Source organism: Eurypyga helias, unplaced genomic scaffold (assembly GCF_000690775.1).
Source record: "Eurypyga helias isolate BGI_N326 unplaced genomic scaffold, ASM69077v1 scaffold15655, whole genome shotgun sequence".
NCBI lineage: Eukaryota > Metazoa > Chordata > Aves > Eurypygiformes > Eurypygidae > Eurypyga > Eurypyga helias.
This window is the reverse complement of record NW_010249673.1, coordinates 208-16,830: the sequence shown is the minus strand read 5'-3', so window position 1 is coordinate 16,830 and position 16,623 is coordinate 208. Positions and strand designations below refer to the sequence as shown.

The 16,623-nt window shown below is 43.2% G+C and overlaps 1 protein-coding gene across 1 annotated transcript in view; it reads right to left on the bottom strand.

Annotated features, from left to right (window-relative positions):
* LOC104505093 (unconventional myosin-Va-like) overlaps positions 1–15,364 on the bottom strand; it is a gene marked incomplete at its 3' end in the record, with an annotated part of 37,341 nt that extends 21,977 nt beyond the window's left edge. Inside the window, exons 1-4 of the mRNA XM_010151454.1 lie at positions 15,329–15,364; positions 6,587–6,697; positions 4,991–5,162; positions 595–739 (exon numbers count right to left, since the gene is read on the bottom strand). Of these exons, the coding sequence (XP_010149756.1) occupies positions 595–739; positions 4,991–5,162; positions 6,587–6,697; positions 15,329–15,364 (464 nt within the window). The remainder of the gene's footprint in view (positions 1–594; positions 740–4,990; positions 5,163–6,586; positions 6,698–15,328) is intronic.
* Positions 15,365–16,623: the final 1,259 nt, after the last annotated feature.

Genomic DNA, 16,623 nt, shown 5'->3' with positions numbered 1-16,623 from the left:
TTTAAAGAAACGAAGATTTCCTGCGCAGCTGTTGCAGGGTCCTTAGAGACACCGTTCTCAGGCACTGTGTGCAAGCGTCCCTCTGCTCCCTCCTAATACTAGTCAACAACAGCCACAGGCAGATTACATAGCTGGGACTTCACCGACACGACCAGGAGCCTATGAGGGCCCTCCTAAGGCGAGTGATTTTTTCCTGTTGTCAGTATCACACATAAATATGAAACAGTTAAGAATCTGGCATTTTCTCTTGAAAAATCCACTGATGGTTAAAAAGTATCTCCACAGTTTGGTAATCAAATGCAAGCTACATAATCTTAGACAGCACTGGGCTAATTTTAGAGCTAAATACTGACAAGGTCTGTGGTTATTCCTGTTACCTGTCGGTAGCCAGGATCTCCATGGCATTCATAATGCTTTACTGTTGGCTAACTTAGGCGACTTACCCTCTTGTGAAATGTGCTAAAGCACAGGATAAAAGATAAATCTCGCAAAATATTTCTTGAGCTATAAATAAAAGAGAAGGCCGTCGGCCAGAAATTTTAAGTCTGACCCCTTTTAGAAAAACAACGAATTCAAGACTCGTGGTTTACAAACCTGGCCATCTGCTTATACGCTTCTTCAGCCACCGCAAAGATATGTGGATCCATATCCCCCATATTTTGGCCACTGTACGCGTTGATGATATCTTCGCCATAGATAGGCAGCTGTTCATAAGGATTTATGGCCACTAAGACGATACCTACAGAGGAAATTAAAGAAAAGCAATTAATGGTTGTTTCAAAATAAAACAAGCCCAAAAATGGCCTTAACACCAACTATTGTTCAAGCCTTTCTAAAAATATTAACCAGAGAAGAACAAGGATCTGATATTGCTGACTTCACCAGATACTTATTCTGACCACAGTCCTGTGTACAAAAAGTATCAGAAGACTTTACTTCTACCCTGCTTCAGGAAACACATCAGGGACAACTTTGTACTTTTTCTCTTCCTCTGCCTGTTCTAAAGCCAGCCTGCAGGAAACAACCAGATTCAGAGCGTGTCGACTTGAAATAAAGCCTGCTCAGTGCAGTAAACCAACGAATGTGCGTTGTACTTCCCCGGGTCTTGCTGTGAATCACAAACGATAATGTGATTTGTGAATTATACCCACTACACCTCCTTGCGGACTGCCACTTCGGATACGTGCAGTGCGTTAACCCTCCAGACGGGATGCTGTGCCCTGGAATAACATCTTCAGTTTTTGTAACAAGCAACAGAGTAGAGTCATGGTGTAATCTGGATTCCAGGGCATCTCTATCAGTCAGGCAGGAAAACCTCTTGCTCAAGGGTATAAAAACCAAACCCACAAGCAGACGTATTTCACTGGGCTGATACACAGCGGTATGCGGTCACCTCAGGAAATTAAGTAGCTACAACTCTAGAAAGCACCGTAAACCCCTCATCTTATACACCTGTATGTATAAACTCTTACACTTTCCATTTCCTGGTTTTGCTATCCCAACTAAACACATATCTGCCTTTTTTAATACCACTCATTAATGTAGCATTTCCAAACTCATGCCACCCTTTTACTCTCCCCGCACGGGAAAACTTAAGTCTTACTCTGTACATCCTTCCTAGCCACAAAGGGAGATCTCAAATGCCTCTGGTATGATCTTCCTTTCGATGAGAATCAAGGATTGCTCTGCCCACGGGGATGACTGGGCAAAGATTACTTACACCTTTCTTTCCTGCTGCATCTACGATGGGTGGGGAACACCTATTTGCTCCGTGCAGGGGTGAAAACACTGACCACTGCCACGTGAGACCCAGCCGTGTCAGGCAAACTGTGCTCTCTTGACAAGGCAATTCCTCCTCAATGTGATAAGGGAGGGGAAAAAACCCAGAAACTCTAATTTTAACTGTGGCCATTTTAAAAATAGAATTTCTTCTTACATGTATGTATTTTGGTGCCTAAAAGCGACAAGGCAGGTACAGATGGCTGCTTAGTGACTACAGCCTGGTGCACATGCACCTTGGACAAACCATCGCTGAAGAACCCTCACCAGAAGCATTTCTACAGCACTCAACTCGCTTCTAAATTTACTCAGAAATTCACATGCCCGCACACGCACTTCCTCACTGCAGATCCCAGCCCTTGGCGCAACGCACCTCACCGTGCTGTGACGCCTGGCTAGGAAATTTTCCATGCGAAAATGGAAAGAGAGCTGGGGGAAAAGAAGTGAAAGCATCTGTAGTCTGGCACCGCTGCTGGGAGCCCCATCCCGTTTTTAAATCCTGTCATGCATTTACAGATCAAGCACAAATCAGAGCAGAAACACGTAAGAACAGAGTATCTTTCAGGAAGAGATCCGAGAGACCTACATCCATTTCCTCGAATATATGGGAAGATTTTATGGCTAGGCACGCCCACGTACGCAGAGCCGGTGTTTTTCCATCAGCCCTGACTTCACTGAAATGACTCAGGAGCTCGAGTGAAAAGCCTCTACAAAAACTGACGCCAAGTTCTAACGCTGTAGTGGTGAGCCAAAAAATGAGTGGTGGGGTTAGGGAGGGGAAGGGACCTCAGTACTCTCAGTCTCGAGGAATATTTTTAGTGTTGGTTTTTAACATCTGCCCCTGGGAAAAACTAGTAAAAAGTTAAGCAAGGCCGCGCCGCCAAGCCCAGCCTCCCAGGCTTGCGAGTCTAATCAAAGAGACAGTCAAAAAAAAGCTGCGCGAGGCTTCAGACAATTCCCTCCTGCTTTTGGCTACGTTGGCAAAAAAAAAAACCCTTCGATTCAAAACAAGCAGCCCCATGACAAATCTCCAGCATATTAAATCACTTAGCCACAGGAGTGATCTGTAAAAGCAACCAGCAACTGCCATCTGGAAATACCCAAAACAAGTGAGTTAGGAATTATATGCTTTCTATGGAACTTTTAAACCAGCCTGTCTCACAAGACTATAATCAGATTAATTTACACATAACCTCTCTTTTTCTCCACTAAATCACATTGCCGTTTTAAGAAATCTCATGGCCTTCCCAAATCAGATTTACTTGTTTCCGTTCCTACAATGACACTAAATTGAACTCTAGCTACTCTTTCAGCCATTCTCCTTGGCTAATTCTTCCATCTTGAATGTACGCACTCATCTGTGGACAAACAGGATACTAATACAAATAAAGCATTAATTTGAGCTTGCTCCCCTGCATAGCAGGCAGTGCTTTACACTTCTGAACCTACCAGCAGTATTTAATCACAGCCACAGCAGTTTTTCCACGTGAGCATTCAAATTTTCCTTTGTAGCTTTTCAACTTCATTAATTCTCCATTTCATATTCCCAACAGTAAAGCAAAGTTATAAATCACCTTTGAATTGCTGGTGAAAGGCTGACTTGAAATGAAGAATCAGGAGGTTTTCTGTTTTTAAGTTTGGATTACTTCAAAGCAAATACCTATTTGACATACTAATGCTAAGGACAGCATGGTTGAATTAGTTTCTAGTGCCGTGGACATCCACCCATCCATCCATCCGTTCTAGTTCTAGTTCTAGTGGTTGAGAATGATGTTACCGTAATTCTCTTGGTGGATTAAAGTGGTTTTAATCTGCTTCTGGCTAAAGTAGCTGGGTAAAACACCTTCACAGGGTATTTAAACTAACCTGGCTGATGTGTGAATCGGATTAAGGAGGCAAATACTACTCCCTCCCCAGGCAGAGCTCTAAGGCAGTAATCTTTGCAGAGGGAAGCAGCTCGTACTCAGGACAGGAATTGATGGAGCGGTTTGAAAGGTGAATGTCCGTGGCCAAAGGGTCAGGTTTTTAAAGGCCAACATGTCAACTTTATTTTCCACAGCATAGTGCACTCCTCAGGTCACCAGGTGGTGTTAAACCTCCTTCACCCGCACTTTGACCACCAAAAACCCCACGCTACAGGATCGATGTGTTCCTAACAAACCCACACGCAGTTCCCAGAATCATCACTTGCGACTTGTTTGGATGCAAACCAACCGACCAAGCTCAGCCATCCCAGGCCCTTTGGCAGACCCGTTCCATGAAGAGCTGAAGGCTTTCCAGCCTTCTGAGAAACTGTAAAACCAGCAGTGGGAAAATAACGGAAACTGTAAACACGCTCAAGGGACTTGCAGCTGGGGTGTTGAAAAACACATATCTCGTACTGATTGCTGGTTAGCCTTGTGTGTTGGACAAGGAGAACATCTGCGTTTAGACAACACTGGTCTGTGATAGAGCCAGAGGCAACTTATCGAACATGCTTGAGATTCCTGCCCTGCTGTGGGAAAGATGAAAGCGCAGCAAGTAACTACGCCCACGTGAAATCCCTGATGCGCAGGCAAAAACTGCAGGCTGGGGGTATCCTCTAGCACGGACCGAGCGTGGCGGTGCCTGCCTCCCCGCTCGTGTGCCTCTGCCCGGGTGCTGCTTCGGGGATCCCCGCTTGGCAAGGTAACAAAAACAGGTTTACTCTTTGCATTTCATCCGTGGATTTGCGGTTCCCACGTCCTGCCTGTGCCGGCTCAAATCCACACGTGAAGTGGCACTAGGGAACACATGAAAACAACACATCTTCCCAAACAGCAAAACAGAATGAGCATAGAGCACATTCCTTTTAAAAGTCTCTCGATGCTAAACACAGGGCGTCTGCAAGCAGCCGAAACACAACCCTCCAGCCCACGTCTAGCTAAGCAAGCCTAAGGGGAACCCCCAAGCAGTCACGAATCCAACTGACAAGCTAAAATTGCTGAATATACATTTTATAAACAGGCCATTGGGAAGGCAGAGGGATAAAAATCAAAGTCAACATTCTCTGAACCTTAATACTTCTGAGTCTGTCTGATGCACTTAATGACCACGAACACAGGGACTTTCCTAAGAACATCCCAACATGTCCTATCATTTTAAGTTAAAAGCACACATATTGATAATTAACTTTCCTTTGCCTGTCTAAGCATTCCCTGTAAAGATTATGGTATGAAAAGACAGTACTTGCCACAATAGGTATAGATTAGCTTAGAGTCTATGAATCGAACTTTGAGGTTGTGTAGAACAGCAGGTTCGTGGAGATAACTGAGCGCTGTGAGGTCATTTTCACCAACAAGTATGTCAGGGTTTCGCAAGGGCGGGAGTTCCTTGGTCTTCGGATCTAGGCAGTATTCTAGGTCCTGAAAAGCAAATGGAAACGCACGCTGAAAGAGCTGGTGTTTCGGTTTCCTCAGCCAGTCCCCCAGCAACACATGCCCAAGTTACAAAAACACAATACACAATTTAACTTATTTGATGACTTGAGGGTGTTCTTTCTCCAAAAAATCATAATTAAAAATTTTCTGAAAGGGGAAAAAACAGGCAACCATAAACAGGCATCATCTTTTGAACTATAACTTAAGCAAACCCCTTTCTTTTCCTGCCTTATTGAATAAAATAAAATACATTAAATTCTAAATCTAACTAGTTTTCCCCTTGAGCGAAGAGAGAGAGGAAGCAGATTCCCGTAAGTCTATAGCCAGTTTTTCGGTAATATGGCACAAGAACATTGGCAGAATGCCACAAGGAGCATACAACCTGAAAAAAAAGCTGCTTACAATTCTTGCAAATATAAATTCATCTCTAATGTAGATGCTTTAATTGCATCTCTCCCTAGATCTAAAATTACGTTATTGACCTGCTATTTTCTTGTCCCCACACAATGTGACTTAATTGGCAAACGCCCCCATTCTGCTCCATGCAATGCTCCAGTGTGCAGCATCACCACACATGGGAATGTGGGGGCTGTGGGGCTGTTAATCTTGTCACATTAAAAAGGTTGTACTCAGCTTGCCATGTAAGAAATGTGAGTGAGGCAAAGACTGAAATGCATTCAAGTAAAAGATTTAATTTAGAAGTTATTTTATTATATATAATCTGCCCTTTTTACTCCATGGCTATGTCAGTCTCTACATGAAAGTAGCATCTAAACTGGCCACTGGTAAGGAGAAAAGAAATTAAAAATATACATCTGACCAACTGCAGTGTACCTTTTGTTTCCATAAGATGATCTGAGGGATCACCATCATTATATATTAGAATTAAATAACCATTTTAATGGCACAAAAACCCCAAACAGGCCTTCACTAGAAAGATGTGAGCTTTTTGTAGACACTTCTCTACACCGCATACAGCATCATTTTCATAATGCTCTTAATCCTCGTTCCTTTCTATCTTTATTAGTCTTCTGATGGTTATGCTCAACTTAAAGGTCACAATTCTTTCTCTGCAACACTGGTCTCCTACCAACACTGTTCCTGTTGGAATATCAAACCAGGGTTACAGCTTTAACGGCCGAGGTAGAAAAAGGTGATGCAACCGAACATAACAGGCAGATGGGTAAAAGGAACACTTATTTTATTTTCAAGAAATCAGGCAAAATGGATTTTTGTAAATAAACTGTATAATTTGTCACACAAAAAATACTACTTAAAGTCGGTGGAGAAGAATAATAGCACATACATAAACAGGGGTATATCTTGACAATACGGCTTCCTGTGCTAGCTACAATCAGGCTCTAGTCAAGAGCAAGTACAAGCAGCTTAGGAGCAACATGCAGACCTACCTTGCCCTCTTCAAGTCGAAGCTGGAGGACTTTATCTCCAGGTTTATAATCTTTGAGAAGTTCTGCTGACTTCCAGACCTCCTCTGGATCAGGGATCCAAACCCTGGCATACTGCAATACAAAAACAACAGGAAAAGATTAGTGATTCCGTGTTGCAACATAGCTAAATCATCAATATACGTGACATCAAATCCTTTTTTTTCTTAATGTCTGTTTAACAGCCAAACCCTTCAGCAAGACAAGTTAATTAGTACATCTGAGGTGAATAAGTTGTTCTCTTAATAAAAGGCTACGCAAGCTTAATTTCATTGCCTACATGGGAAGAAAAGGGCATTTTCCATGCAAAATAATGTTCCAAGGTACACATTCAATGCTGAAAATCTACAAAGAAAAAGTGTTTCCAGAGAGATCAAAAACTTGGCTATCAAAATATTACTTGGAGAAACTCTCCTGAGCAGATTCTAAATGCATTTGCACATAACATTATGTAGCTTTTTTTTTTTTCCCCCTGAAGAGCACACTTGCGCACATCTGTGTTAATTCAGGCAAGGCTGCCTGAAATCAAGTATTAAAAGCTCTTGCCTTTGTAGTTGCAAACAGGGCAAGTTTAAAATGGATTATCTCCAGAATGCCAAAAGAAAAAAATCTGGTTTGGTTGAAAAGGCCTCCAAATGATAGAAAAGGAGAATCTAGTATCCAGTTAATGACCATTTTCACCCAAACTTAATTCATGAAAGTAACCCAGAACAAAGATATTACTTATTTTCAAAAATGGAAAGAATATTCGTATTTTTAAACAAGTGAAGACAGATTTAATGGTTATCTCATGCTCAAGAATCAATTAAAATTATATGGAAACTACCTAGTTACCTACACAGTTGTACGCACGTGCAAACACATGCATCTGAAAACAGCTCTTGAGTAACCCTAGGAAAAGGCTACGACATTTTTTAGTATCTCCTGAACTGACGCTCTTGCAATGCCTAGGGAGTGCTGAGATCATCCCACACCCATCACCTCTGCACATGAAACAGCGGCTTGGCTTTAGGGGTGCAGCCACATTGCAAAACATTCTCAATCCATGAAATTATTTCAAAATAACTGTAATGTATTTGTCAAAGCACGGCACTTGATGGCAGAGAAAACAGCGCATTTGGTCTTCCTTCATCTTCACTCCATGTTCATGCCAGCCCTAAGAACCTACCTTATAGAAAGACAAGAAACTTTGTTCTTTGCAGTAAATATGTGGTTGTGTGAGGATTTTTTTCTTTGAGCTTTATTAGTTTTGTATATATTTGCTATTGTTTTCAGCAGAGAAGCGCAGTATTACTCCTGGAGTACACATCCTCTTCCCCACTCGCCCCAAAGATAAGAATGTTGATGAATTATTCATAAAACAGAAGATCCCAAACCCAATTCATCAGCATGGGCTGTTGCCATTCACAGAGCACTGAATGTAACAGCCATGGAGGCCACTGAAAAGGCAGTGGAACAGCCGGGAAATTAGCAGGGAAAGCCATGGCCTGAGCACTTGGATCATCTGTTTTTTCCCAGCACTGCTGTATCCACAATGCGCCGGCTAAAAAACCACATCTGAGTGAAAATTAAAGTGTGTGCTAACAAGTATGTGTGCCAATGCAAGTACCAACCTACAGAAACTACAAAATTACAGACTAATTCCAAAATAATTAACCAGGAGGCGACAACAGAGGTGCGCTATTGGAATAAAGGCGTGTGCTCAAGAGCAGCGTCTTCTCTACTTTTCACTTGTTTTTTAACAAAGGATTCCCTGTGACTTCACAAACACACCTATATCCAAATTTGTCTAATACCTCTGTTTTCAGGATTCTCTTTATTAAAAAAAAAAAAAACCCTGACAGAAAGCTGGGAAATGTCTTAGTTTAACACAAAGATGCTACACAGCTGAGGACAAGATGCCAACTGCACTTTGCCCAATCCCTGTTACCCCAAGTTTCAGCAGCCTGGTCCGGCCTCGGGCAGCAGCTTCTACCTCCGTGATCTACCTCTGCATGAAATGGGCACCTCTAATTTACTCAGCTGAAACTGTATCTTTTCTGCTGTCAGAGAAGGAAGAGAGCGAGCAGAAAAGAGATCACCATAGAAACTGGGTTACTACAGGCAGCTGAACCTTGGACATGACATAAGCCTACAGCTGCCAGAGCCGTCCGACAGCCTCAGCTCCAGCACCACGGCCCGGCCTGAGCTCCTGCCAAACACAACACCTGGGAAGAGCTGGTGGCAGGGAAGAGAGAGATGTTCCTAATTATAGGCACTGAATCATCTCACAACATTCTCACCTCATTAATTTAGCAGTATGATTTGCAAAATCGGATTTTCACTGTCTTTTATGTAACCAGCTGATGGTACAATCCCACTGCGGCCTAGCTGTTGGTGGGGCCCAGCCCTAGAGCAGAAAGCAAAGCCACTGCTGCAAACAGCGCCAAGGGCCTCCTTGGGAAATACCTTTTTCTAGTACCTCTACTACCCACCCCTCTTCATTTACTAGCATGTGAAATCAATTTAGGACTACATTAAAATAATATTAACACACGATATACTTCCAGAGACACTGATTTACCAATCAGCCTTCCAGAGAGCAAAGGAAATTCTAGCCTAAACATGTACTGAAGTGACAATAAAAATTACTGCAAGAGTCAAATTAACTTTAGCAAAATTCTGCCTGATTATGGTCAATGAAGATACTACTCTTTGCAATAGTTTAATGCAAATTTTGAACCACTAGAATAAAACTGCTGACAGGGAAGATAACAGTATGATGGTACTCACGGAAAGCCTGGAAATTTTAGGTAAATACTGATACCTTTCACCTCACGCAATAGCGTCACCTGCACTTTACATTTCAGTATTGTTTTGGCTCTAACAAACTTAGCTTTGCTATCCAGGTAATACTGTTGACTTTCTCTGTGGGTATGTCCCTGGTCCCCACCGATGACTTCTTCCTTTACACATCAGAGACACAGGACTGGAGGAGGCATGAAGAGGACACGCAGCTCATCTTCCTGCCCTACAACAAAGCCACACCATCCTGCTGACATTCTGGGCTGGAGACAGCAGCCAGATATATAATATTTTTCCATTTTTCACTGGCGGGTCAGAAAGCTAGTTGTATTACCACAATTTTATATAACCAGAAAATATAATAGAAAGTCGCAATATCCTCTCGTACCTCATGATTTCATCTTAGATCACATGAAGAAATCAGCAGACTATAATAATTATCTATCAAATGAGACCATATGACTCACAAAGCCTCTCTTCTGAGATATTAACCTCTTGAAGTACTGACATCGCTGACAGAACGGAATTAACAATGCAAGTAGCTCAGCACTCGCTTCAGCACTCTAATAGTGTTCCAGTTCCATTGCACAATCACAAACACTGCAGAAGGAGATAAAGCTATCTTCTCAGCTCAAAAGCTCTTTCGATAAAAGCTGAAAGAGTTCATGAAATTATCTATATGCCAAAAAAAAAAATGCCAATGCATAAAAAGCTGTCCCTAGTTTCTCAGCAAGATCCATCCATTCAAGCAAACTTGTATGGTTTTCATTTCAGCAGAGATCATCTATTTATTTACAGACAGTCTCAAAAAACCACAGTCTTTCAGGCGTGAGCCATGAGAAACTTAGGAGAGATATTGCCCCTCTCTCTTTCAAGGATGACCTGAATTTTAGGTAGGACTAAAGCAGCTCGTTGATGTCTGGACCAAAGAGTACCGTCCATTCTGGCAGCACTAGCTGAAGGAGCCGACGCAACAGCAACAGATGGTGAAAGTCAAAGCCCAAATTTGACCAAAAACATTCAATGTGAACCTGTTACTAGCTGAACATGGCATGACCTGAATTTTAGGTAGGACTAAAGCAGCTCGTTGATGTCTGGACCAAAGAGTACCATCCATTCTGGCAGCACTAGCTGAAGGAGCCGACGCAACAGCAACAGATGGTGAAAGTCAAAGCCCAAATTTGACCAATGTGAACCTGTTACTAGCTGAACATGGCCACCTGGAGAGAGCAGCCTGCATTATGAGGCTGGAAAAAGCAAAGCACCAGCGTTAGCAAGGCCTAACTACGAAATGATGTAAAAGTTCGCACTGCAGATTGTTGAACGTATCCTTGCAAGACGCTAACTTATTAGAAAAGGATTTCCTGAGCAGTGTGATTTCCTTGCGTGGGCTTGCTCTGAAAATATCATCTGATGCTATTAGGATAATTTCCTTTCAGCTTTATATTTTCCCTTATATTCGGTTCATGGAGCATCACCACGGATGATAATACTGAGCCTAGAAACACTTGAAACAGCAAAGTTTACCTTTTATATTAACAACATAAGCAGATGCAGGTCAGGCGAGTAACAGGTCGAACACAAGCCTTACTTGACCAACCTGTAACCCCTGCAGATACCCTGACCGCAGACACAGGGCGGGAGGAGATCCCATTACTTCCACTGATGAAACCCCTAGCATTTGTGCCATCTGTCCTGCGACACGCAGGCTGTCCTGAGGATTTCCAGTAACAAAGCCCTGCTGCTGCTTGCAGTTTGGAAAGAAAGACAAGATTTTATTCTACTTTCATAAAAATGCGAACTAACCAGGAGGGATTGGAAAGTAGAGCATTTCCACGACGAGCTGGCTATGCAAAACCTCTGACCAACCCATCTCAATTCCTCCTACGACCTGAGGGAAATAGCAGCATTACCTTTGCAAAAGAATCAAAACAAAACCCACCAATTTTCTTGAAGGCAGTAGCGTTCTTTGGGTATAGAGCATATTATCTGTCTCGTTGCTCAGCAACAGCCATTTATATACTACTTGTACAGTTTAAGGCCTGATATTTAGAAAGTATTCATTTAAAGGGACATTTATATTGTGATATACGGTAGGGAAAATACATGTGACATCTGTATTCATGTTTTATCTGAAAAATAATCTCACACAGTTAGTTTACCTAATAGGAAGTTTACAGCCCCATGTTGTCACATAGATCTCCGCCTCAAGGGAATTCCCTATGGAGCTCCCAGAGGGCAGCTGGGGGACAGTGGTGACCCAAGCTCTGAGATACACCCCAAGACACCACCATTGCGAGCTTGCACACTACTGACACGAGGATTACAAGTTTGGGTCACAGGGTCTGCAGCACTCAGGGTCAGGGAGGGAAGGAACCATACCCTTCACCATCCACAAGGAAACTACTTGAATCAGAGCTCAATGGAAAAAAAATCTGTTGTACTTGAGTATTTCATCTACTATATAAATATCCACCACCTCTGAACCCCAAGGATGTAAAAGTTTGGGGTTGTTTGGCTTTTTTCTTTCTTCTAAGCATTTTATAAGGCATTCTTTGTATTTAAGGACAGGTGAGTTGCAACATCAAAAACAACCTGTATGTTGTCTGCCAAACATGCCTTAATTGGACAAGGTACAATCAAAAACTATCAGCATCTCACAAAGAGTCACTGCAACACGATGCACAACTATCATCAGCTACTGGGAAAACATTTGTTGACTCACATTGACCTGAAACTTCACCTTACCCCAAAGTGATGCAAAAAAAGCTAAATCCCAAACACAGGCTATATACACACACGCTACCGGCCAATTTGATCAAACAGAAACATTAATATTTTTATTTCTTTAAATATTAGTTATTAGCAACCTTCCCACTGAAATTCAGAGAAAATGATCACCCTACAAATCTAGATATGGGGCCAGAAAGGCCAGAAAACTCAGTGTTTGCCTTGACAGTTATATTCCTGGTTTGTAGTTGATAGGATTTTTGTAAGAAACACTTTTAAGGAGTTAAAACACATGAAATGTTTAAAAGTTGTGAATTTTCTTAATCTTTAAAAACATAACTTTCTACATTTTGTTGTACATGTCCTCTTCAAAAAGTCATAGAGAGGGAGACAGGTTATACTCCGTCATTTTTAACCTAGACAATACTTCAGCTGTTAAAATGCTGCCCATTCACCCCCCTAAGCTGCTGCAGGTGGGAATGGCTTCTCTTGTATTTCACAGACCCCCTTTTCACAGGCTTTTATCCACTGGACTTGATGATCTCAAAGGTCTTTTCCAACCTAAAAGATTCTATGATAACAACCCAGTGAAACAGCGGGAATTCCATCTTACTCGCTGCAGTATGCTATTTGCATTTAATTCAGCACGCGTCTCGATTTGAAGTACATCAGGCTTAGAAAAAAACATTCAAATAAAAAAGAAAATGTGTTTGAAACATTTTTGATTTCTAGACCTGTCAAAGGAATGAATGTGGCTCTGTAAGAGCTTCAAAACAAGATGGCAATTGCAACTAGATCAAAACCACCCAAGTTCTGGTCACTACTGGAGGCACAAAACAGCTGAATAACCACAAGATGAGCGAAAATGTCGAGCAGAAGTCCGACGCCTGCCCCGGACAGAGCAACAGGAGAATATTCTGACTCATGTAAAACTTCATTTGGTGTCATACCCGGTGTTGCACTTCAACCCATACCACCTAAACGAAAGCCAGCGCTGAATTATATGCCAGTGATTTCAAGTTAATTATAAGCTTGCCTTAAAACACCTAATTCATCCAACCTGAAAAACATGTTACAAGAGTTGAAGAAAAGCGGCCACAAGAAATTTAAGGGCAAATGAACCAGCTACAGCCATCCCCGGAATATTAAGCTAATGACACATGTTGCATGGAAGAAAGAATATTAGGAAAAGGACGCATGATTTCATGCTTGTGTGCCTCCAGCGAACGTCGTGGGCATATCACAAAAACACTCCAATTTAAAAATTTAAAAAAGGCCTATACTTAAGTAATACACAAAGACATTCCATATGTCAAAAACATTCAATATGCCATGACTAACGTCATGGACACCTGGATTTAGGATCCATGAAAACAAACACTATGAGGCCAAATGAAAGAAGCGGTTGTAAGAATTTGGTTTAACACTACTATGATGCCAGTCAACACCGACTTCACAGCATAATTAACTACAGGCTGAAATAAGTATTATTTCCAGGCCACTGGTACAAACTCATTCAAGACCCTCACGCTTCTTACACGTTTTTTCAGTGCTGGTGTCACACAATGAAACGCTCATTTCGTTTTCTCAAGTTCCTGAACGGCTGTAAGGTCTTAACAGAAACTTTGTAAAACTGCTTTCCCTGAAGTCTGTGGAAACTTCACCCGTTACCGACAGGATAACTGCATCGTCTCTCGTGGGACGCAGCAGGACCCTCCCCGGGTGCTGCTGGGGGACAGAGGGGCTCTCGGCGCCAGCTGCAGCTGCCTGCCCACCTCGCGTTCACACGCGCAGAAAAGAGGAGCCCTGTCTTTTGTCCCCGTGTCCCCGCTTCAGCGCCGAGCCATCTGCATCACTGCCATGAGGTTATCTGGCGTATCGAGCGCCCGCTTAGGCAGGAAGGGAAAATAAAGGGCTGTATTGACCCGACGGATGCGCCGCGCTGCCCTACAGCGCTGGAGTTGGAAACAAGAAGTTATTGAGCAAAGAGGAGCGGGGCCGTGACTGATCACCTCGCTCACGGAGCCGAAGTAAGGCTCAACTTCCTCATGCCTCTAAAACATCTGGAGTACGGACGATTGCTGACTTAGCTGTGAAAGCTTAATCTAAAGGTTGAAAATGAAAGGAAAGACACCTGGCATAAATCTGATAGTAATTAGGGCTGCACTTCCTGAGAAGATCTTCCTGTAAAATTGAGCTCAAGTCCAAACAGCACCCTTCTACTTGACCCCAAACAGCATCCCTCCACTTGACCCCAACACCCCAGAAAAGTCACACAGAAAGCAAAATACCTGCTTAAGGTTCTAAGAATCTAAAATTCACCGATTATTTGTTGTTAGAACGACACAGAAGCCCCAGGATGAGATGTGGTTACATCACTAAAACAGAGCTTTTCCTGACTTAGCTTGATTTATGCAGGGAAAACGAGTTTTACTCCGCTAACCCAGAATGCAACTCCATCCTTACGGTCAAGTCCACCCCACAGGCACCTTCCTGCCGTATTGTACCCTGACAGCAGGGGAGCGCCTCTAAAGCAGCTATATTTAGTCCCACCGTTTTTTCATGGGAAGCGCACAGCGAGTCGCCACACGAGAAAACCAGAAACCGTACGAGCGACTTGGCAAGCCCCAAACCAGCGAGCAGCGCTGAACCTCCCGCGGAGCCTGTGCAAGTGCTGGGGGAAGCTGCGAAAGCAGAACCAGGGTTAAGGGCCCCCGCCTCGCCCTCCAGAACTCGGGGGCGAGAGCAGCTGTTGCTTCCCCAGCCACCCTCGCCCTGCCCCAGCAAACACCCGGGTGAGCAGTCGCCGGGTGACCCCAGGCTGCCAGCCCCACAGAAGGGCGTCCACTCCTTTCCTCCACAAGCATTACCCATTTGATCGCTTGCAAAAGGTTGCCTTTGCAGTTCTGACGCATAAGGTCGACACAAGAAGTGCACTCTGACATCAAAATTCTAACAACTCCTGCAAACGCTTCTCCTCATGTAAGATTTTTCTACAAGCCACAACATCCTAAACAATTAAATTATCGTCTGGCACGTTTGAAAAAGTCTTCTTCATGCACCTCCTGACCGTAAGTCCAAACTCTACCGACTTTCAACCTTTACTGGTACCCTATTACACTAATAAGCTAGTATATGCTTAGCCGTCACCTGCGGTAAGACCAAGAAAACAAACAAACATATTCTACTTACTGTAACATACATAGAGTCTAAACCATCCACTTCCATCCCGTATCCCTTGTGACACAGATTTTGAGCAGTTCCAGAGGCAGTTGGTGTTTCCTTTCCAGGCAAAAGAGGCTCGGTCTCCATAGAAAATACTTCCATATTTCTTGGACTGGCATGTGCTAACTCATGAGGCAACTTGGGAATCTCTCTCTCCCTGGTTTCCTCAGCAAAACAACTGAGGTCATCTGCTTTAAAGATACTTATGAATAACCCATGGAGTCTGCAGAGCGTAACGTGTGACAAGCCATGTTGGACCAATGAATTCCCGCATTGTTAGACCGATGCACAGTATTCTTAGTTCACTTCCCTAGCCCTACAAAGAGCAGGAGTGTCCTGTAAATCACAAAGTAATCACAAAATTCTCTTGTCTTGTGATAATCAAACGGATGAACCCAAGAGACACCGTCGGCAACTGCAGCAAGGCTACGTGATTGTCCACATCCACTTACAAAAAAGAGACCATATGGGTACGAAAGTCACTCAGATAAGAAGTCTCTGTTCTATATTTAGGGCTGCCAAGCTAGAAACGTGCAGTTCACATCTAAGCACGCAGGATCGAGCCTCAGGAGCTCCACACAAGTCACATGTCGTACTTCCCCTCTGCATTAAGTACTACAAAGACAGAATGAGAGCTCCTCGAAGTAACACTGCTGTAGCCTTTACGTTTCATTGTAAAGCCAGGGCTCTCATCAGACCACAGTGTAAGCAGCCTGGAATACTCCACTCTCAACCATCCCCACTGACTCCTAAGAGCTAATAAACTCAACAAGCCACTTCTCCTGCTAATCACCAGTGGCAGCTTTTATTCTTTGTGAACTACCCTGACAGCCTTTACCTACAGCCACACCTGAAGCAGGGTTAAGAGGCAAAAATGAAGGCTTGATGAGCAATGAGGGAAATGCAACAGCTTTGAAGATGCTCAGAAAGTAACCACAGCTTTCACTGCGCCGCATGGGACTGGAAGATGACCCCGCAGGCACAGCTGCATCCTGCATTCCCAACTGCTCCTCCTCCAGTTTAATCTTCATGCTGCTCCCTCAGACCATTCCTCAGCATGGGGACTTCTCGTTCTTACTTGCTTATTTGATGTCAGGTTTGTACTTTCTTCTCCCTTAACGCTTTAAGAAGCTTTAACCCCAGCCTTGAGAACCTCCATGCCGTTATTATCCAGGGAAAGCTCTATAACAACTGTTGTTATTGTCCCAGACTAACAGGCCAAAGAAATTAAATCCACGCCACGACGGAGAGCAGATGATGTA